Source organism: Theobroma cacao, chromosome 2, assembly GCF_053813885.1.
Source record: "Theobroma cacao isolate CCN51 chromosome 2, ASM5381388v1, whole genome shotgun sequence".
Lineage (NCBI taxonomy): Eukaryota > Viridiplantae > Streptophyta > Magnoliopsida > Malvales > Malvaceae > Theobroma > Theobroma cacao.
In genome coordinates, this window is record NC_142640.1 from 37,860,841 (window position 1) to 37,868,002 (window position 7,162).

At 34.7% G+C, this 7,162-nt stretch overlaps 1 protein-coding gene across 1 annotated transcript; it reads right to left on the reverse strand.

Moving 5' to 3' along the window:
- Window positions 1–654: 654 nt before the first annotated feature.
- LOC148764231 (uncharacterized) lies at window positions 655–1,167 on the reverse strand. The gene has a single exon (XM_088803561.1). The coding sequence runs from the start codon at window positions 1,165–1,167 to the stop codon at window positions 655–657; it is 513 nt and encodes a 170-aa protein (XP_088659687.1).
- Between the last annotated feature and the right edge of the window lie 5,995 nt (window positions 1,168–7,162).

Below are 7,162 nucleotides of genomic sequence, written 5' to 3' on the forward strand. Positions count from 1 at the left end.
ACCCAAATAAAGACCTTATTCACCAAAAGCTAAAAATTCAAGACAACTAATTATCATCATTAGATAAGGAAATCATCAAAAATTTTGGCATATCTCTACTCTAGATTCCTAAAAATTCAAGAAAGCATAAAAATTAAATCTAAAACTTTCACAAAATATTTACCACCAGAAAAATAAATTCACCCCCCAAACTTAAACTAAACATTGTCCTGAATGTTAGAAAGAATAAAGGAAAGGTAAAAGAATACTCCTCTGGTAGTTGGATGAATTTGGAAAAGCTCTAATTCTCTTCTTCCTTATCGTCATCTTCCTCATTGTCACTTGTAAGAGGATTTTTTTACTAAAAATAAATAAATAAATAAATAGAGATTAATGTAGAAATAAAAATAAAATAAACAGAAAAAATAAAAGTTTCGAAAGCTTAAGTTGCCTCGCAAAAAGCATTTCTTTATAGTCATTAGCTTGACTATGGCACCCACTTTTGGACTACTTTATAAGGGTCGAGACTTTCATTATTGACCTTGATTACTTCTATAAGCCCACTATAAATCTCAACAACATCATAAGGATGAATCTTGACCACTTTGAAGTTTTCTACCAATATGGTTTAAGATTCCATGGCAAAAGATAGAGTTATGAATCAAAAAATACTATTTATTGTGCAACCACAAAATCAAGATGACTGGAAAGTGGTGGTGGTTTTGTCTCAAGAGTTGGCACTTGCTTCGTTGAAGGTGGAAGAATAGGCTTACCTTTACCCTCATTAACTAAATCCACTAAATAGCAACTATCTGTATAGGGATACTTATTTGCATTGAATAAATTAAACACTACTTCCTCTTCTTTAACTTTGAAAGTTATTTTTCCATTCTTCATATCAATAATTGCTCCAACTGTAGCTAAGAATGGTCTTCCCAAAATAAGAATAATTTCAACATCATCTATAATCTCAAGCATAATGAAGTCCACGAAAACATACAACTTCCCAACTTTAACAAAGACATCCTCTATAATCCTGACAGGGTATTTGATCGTTTTATCTGCTAATTGAAAAGAAACTGTAGTAGGTTGTATCTCATTATGTCTAAGTTTCTGTAAGACCTCGACCATTATAGGCCCGTAACTAGGTGTAGATGTGATAACCCAGACCAGGGGTAATTTCGTCATTTCCTTAGTGAGACCCTAGAAGTATGCTTTCAAACTATATTAATGCCTAAGTAGGTCTAAGGCATAAATGAATGATGAAAATAAGGATAAATGACGAAGGAAATAAAAATAATAATGATTTCTAAGGTAAGGGTAAAATGGTCATTTTTCATCTTGAGTCAATTTTTAAGTTTTCGTTAACCCGAGTACTTTTAGACTATTATGGACCTTATCCCAATGTCAAAAGAGTAAAAAGATAGCACAAAGGATTGGAGGAGAACAAGCTAACTTGCTAAGGGTATTTTCATAATTTAAGTGGAGTTAGATAAGCTAGAGCTATAAATATCATCTTCCAATAGCTTCTTCTCACGTTTCCAGCAGCTTCTTCTTCTTCTTCTTCTTCCTTCTTCCCTCTCACGTTTCTTCATCCTCCATGGGAGTTCTCTTAAAGTTTCCCTAACTCTCTCAAGCTAGCTCCACTTTTCATGTTTTTGTGTACCCTTTCATAGAACCTTTGTGCTCTTTCACTCTCTCACTTTAAAACCCTTGACCTTCCATATTTTCTCTCACTAGCTAGGTGTTTTAAAGAGAGAAAGAGAGAGTTTCTATAATAACTTGAAAATTATTGGAAAAAATTTCAAATTTACAAAGCTACCAAGGTGAGCAGTGAATTAAAATTTATTTTTTGTTGTTGATAATGTCTAGTAATTTGATTTGTGAGTGTTATAGTTGAGATTGTTTAATCATTTTTAGTGTGACCAGAGTAGTGCAAATAATAGCCATTTAATGGTAGTTGGAAGCTAATAGGAATGACTAGTAGAACTCAATTTAGAAAATAGCTTTGGAATAATATTAATGCCAAGTTAGGTTGATGGTGATGATGCTAATGTGATGATAGGTGTGAGACCTTGACCTTTATAGGCTCATAGTTGGTAATAGACGCGATATCCCTAATCAGGGGTAATTTCGTCATTTTCTTAGTTAGCCCATAAAAGTAAGTTTTAAACAATATTAAGGCCTAAGTAGGCCTAAGGAATAAATGAATGATGAAAATATGGGTAAAATGACAAGGAAATAAAAATTTTATGATTTTCAAGGTAGGGGCAAAATGGTCATTTTTCACCTCGAGTTAGAATTTTTAAGTTTTCTTGAAACCGAGCATTTCTATACCATTATGCACCTTGTCCCAGTGTCAAAATAGTAAAAGATTTCATAAAATATTAGAGGAGAATAAGCTAATTTGTGGAAGGGCATTTTGGTAATTTGAGTGGAGTGGATAAGCTTGGGCTATAGCTATCTCTTTCTTCTAGCAGCTTCCACATTCTCCAGCAGCTTTTCTTCTTCTTCTTCTTCTTCTTCTTCTCTTTCACGTTGCTTCCCAACCTCCATGAAAACTTGATATAAAGCTCCATAACCTCCCTTAAAATAGCTCCATTTTTCATGCTTTTGGTGCAGCCTTTCATAAACCCTTGTGCTCTTCCATTCTCTCACTTTAAAACCCTTGAAAAAATCTTGTTTCCATACTCTCTCTCACTAGTTAGGTGTTTTAGAGAGAGAGAAAGAGGAAGCTTTATAATAGTTTGGAGAATTGTTGGAAAGAATTTCAAAGCTACAAATCTATTAAGGTGAGTAGTAAATTAGAGTTGAAATTTTAGTGTTGAGATTAACTAGAGATTTGACTTGTGAATACTTTGTAGTTGAGATTGTTAATTCACTTTGGAGTGATAGGATAGTGAAAATGGATAGCCATTTAATGGCAAATGGAAGCTATCTAAAAAAAGGCTTTTAGAATTTATACGTATGTGAATTGACATAGTGGTGATGCTAATGTAATGGTAGGTTCCAATGAAGCTCTATTGCCCCATTTGGACCATTAGGAAAGTTAGAGTCGATTAAAGGCCCAACAACATACCGATGAGTGAACTTGCATTTCAAAATAGTTTTGGGAATGTAAATGACTTATTCAATCTTTCTTAAAAACGAGTGCCTTAGGAACAAGCCTTTGATAAATTGTCTCTTTGTGTGACATGTGGCTGTTATGGATTGTTGTATTACTACATTATGTTGCTATATATATATATGAAAAATGTTGTGTAATGATATTGACCCAGCTATGTGCGAGTAGAAGTGTGCATAAGCTGATGTTGACCCGACTATGTGCGAGTGGGAGTGTGCATAAGCCGATGCTGACCAGGCTATGTGCGAGTGGGAATGCGCATAAGCCGATGCATATGAGCTGATGATGATGGGAGGGTGTGTATGATGATTGATATATATATATATATATATATATATATATATATATTTACATATATGGTATATGGTTGTAATGAAATGCATATGAATTTGGCATGTTGAACTTTGGAAACCTTTATGTGTTTTATGTTGATTTTGTCACTTCAGCAAGATGGCTTTTTCTTGAAAGGAAAGAAACTTATTCTCACTGCTCTGTTTCTCGCTGCAGCAGGAAACTCTCGGGTTGGAGAGATAAGGCTGGTCGAAAATCTCGCTACAGCAAGAATGTTACTGTAGCTTCTCGCTGCAGCGAGATTCATTCTTGCTGCAGCGAGAAACTTTTTGTTTTGTGACCAAAAATTTCGCTGCAGGGAAAAACTTTCTGTTTTGCTCCTCATTTGGTTTGGTTGCTACCCTATTTTCCATTTCTTTAGTACCATAGTTGAGCATGGACTTTCAACATTAAGGAATAAATGAATTTAGTTTAAAATGAGGAGGCTTGGTGAGAAACCCTCGGTTGGTTGATAATTTAAGTCAAGTGTCGCTGCAACAAAAATTCATTCTCGCTACAGCGTGACTTTTCGCTGTAGCGAGGACCCATCGTTTATTTGACCTGATTTGCATGAATGCTATTAAGTTTTCACTCTCCAAATCCTTTGTTGAGCATGGACCCTTTTCATAAAGTGATTTACTCATGTGGGGCTTACATGAGGGGTTTTGATAAGAACTAAAACAAATTGCATTGTTTTGAAAAATGAATGCATTATGATTTCGTTAAACATTCCTTAATGTTTGCTTGTTCCATTTCTTGTTCACTCACTAGGTTTATACTTACCGTTTTCAACTTCATGTTTTCAGATCATGAGGCAACCGGTAACTAGGTCGAAGTGTCTTCATTTATTCAACCCTTGGTAGGTGTCTCGGCATTCAGTAGCTATACATTCGTCCTAGTCTTTCCATTAGAAGTCGAGTACTCTTTTGTTGTGTATATACAAACCGATGTAAATTATTAAATTATGTTTAGATAATATATGTACTCTTTGATTGGTATGCCACTATGAGATGGCAATGTTTAGTATTATTTTGATTCAAAGTTATAAAATGTGACTTAGTAACTTTTAATGGAATGGTGAAATGGTTATATTAATAGGCTTGCTTGGGCTTAGTGGACTACGTCCATTGGGCCCATGCACCGGTCATGGCCCTAAATTTGGGTCATGACAATAGGTTCCAACGAAGCCCCACTACTCCATTTGGACCATTAGAAGAAGTTGGAGTTGAGTAAAGATTTAACGAATACCGGTGAGTGAACTTGCGTTTTAAAATTTTTTAGGAATGTGAATGTATTTGCACAAAACATTTGAATGATTTTATCCAACTTTTCCTTAAACATCTACCAAGGGAACAAGCCTTTGGTGAATGTTTCTATCTTGTGAAAGTGTGCCATATAATGGTTCATGTGTTATTACAATTTGTTGATATGTATAATATGCATTGGATATTCTTTTTTTTTTATGTGATAATGATGACCCAGCTATGTGAGTGGGGGAGTGCACATGAGCTAATGATGACCCAGCTATGTGCGGTGTAGAGTGCACATGAGCTGATGATGACCCAGCTATGTGTGAGTGAGGAGTGCACATGAGCTGATAATGGTGGGATGGTATACATGATGATGTGTATATATATATATATATATATATAGATAAATATGTGTGTTATAGAAAGTTCATGAGTATGGTATATGGTTGTAATACATGTGACTCTTGCATGTTAAACCTTGGAAATTTCTAAGCATGTTCAAGTTGATTTTGTCTTTGTAGCTAAACGGCTTTTCCTTGAGAGAATGAAAATTTGTTGTTGGTGTCCTGTTTCTTGCTACAGCGAGATTCATTCTCACTACAGGGAAAAACTCTCAAGTTTGGAGGGTTATACTGGCCTAGTTCTCGTTGCAGCAGGGAAGTTGCTGATGCTTCTTGTTGCAGCGAGAAACATTCTGTTTTACCGCCCAAATCTTACTATAGTGAGAAACTTTCTGTCCAACATGCTACCTTGTTGGTTTTTGCCACATTTTCCATTTCTTTCACATCATGGTTGAGCATGGACTTCCAACATCAAGGAATTAATTAATTAATTAAGTTTGAAATGAGGGGGGTTTTGGTGAGAAACACTTAGCCAATTTAGAAACCCTCGGCTAGTTGACAATTTGAGCCAAATTGCTTTGGCAAGAATGCCTTTCCGCTGTAGCGAGGACCCATCATTTTACTTGACTTGACTTGCTTGAATACTATTAAAGTTTTCACTCTTCAAATCCTTTGTTGTGCATGGAACTGTTTGTCAAGTGATTAACTCATTAAGGGTTTAATGAGGGGATTTAATAAAAACTAAACTAAATTGCATTGTTTTTTAAAATAAATGCATCATGATTTCTTTAAATTTTCCTTATTGTTTGCTTGTTCACTTCCTTTGTTCACTCACTGGGTTTATACTCACCATTTTCAACTTCATGTTTTCAGATCAGGAGGCAGCCGGTAACTAGGTCGAGGTATCCTAGTAGATTCATTTCCTTGGTAGGTATCTCGGCATTCAATAGCTGAACTTTCACCGAGTCTCTCCGCTGGAAGTCGAGTATCCTTTTTTGTTGTGTATAGACAAACCTAATGTAAATTATTAAGATATATGTTTTAGACAATGTATGTATATTTGATCGAAAATGCCACTACGAAATGGCAATGGTCATCATTATTTTGAATTGAAATTATGAAATGTGACTTTAATAACTTATGATGGAATGATGGAAAGGTTATATAAATAGGCTTGCTTGGGCTTAGTGTGCTACGTCCATTAGGCCCATGTGCCGGTCATGGCTAGGAATTTGGGTCGTGATAGTTTCCTAGCAATAGACAAAGGCATTATTGAAACACTTATACCTAAATCATACAAAGCTTTAGAAATTTTAAAATTGTCAATAGTGCAAGAAATAGAAAAACTCCCTAGATCCTTAAGCTTTGGTGGAGGCTTATTCTAAATTATAGCACTACACTCCTTAGTAAATGAAACTATCTCAAAATCTTCCAATTTTTTTTAGTCAAGATGTCTTTCAAAAATTTAACATAACTTGGCATTTGTTCTAGAGCTTCAGCAAAAGGAATATTAATATGCAACTTTTTAAACACATCAATAAATTTCTTGAATTGTTTGTCAAGTCTTTCTTTTTGAAAACATTGAGCAAAGGTCGTGGAGGTGTGGGAGTAGTTTTTAATTATGATTTTCTTCTTTTGAATTTTCAACCAAATTTTCAACCATAATTTCTTTTTTAGCAGCTTTTTCAATTTCTTTTTCATTAGATTGAATTGAAATTTCAGAATTCAAAATTCTTACCACTTACCTCTTCTCTACTATGAAGATTGATTGCCATACAATGTTCCTTACTTTCTCTTCTTGGGTTGGGCTCAGTGTCATTAGGTAAGGTTCTTTGGGTTCTGTTATTGAGAGCACTAGCAAGTTGGTCCACTTGTATCTCGAGATTTCTAATTGATGTTGCTTGACTTTGAATGATGGCATCAATCTTAGCTATGAAGGTATCATTCTTTGTCATGAAGGCATCAGTCTTTGTCATGAATTGCACAAACATATCCTCCATGATTCCTCCAACTAGGATTATAGTTGTTGGAATATGGATTATTTTGTTATTTATTTCCAACAAATTGTATTAATTCAGGATTAACTGGACAATGATTACTAAAATGCCTATTTTCATAAATGTCACATGTCACAAAAG

What these genes read in the sequence shown, in the direction of transcription:
- LOC148764231 (XM_088803561.1), bottom strand. Translation starts at nt 1,167, where the DNA reads ATGACGAAATTACCCCTGGTCTGGGTTATCACATCTACACCTAGTTAC.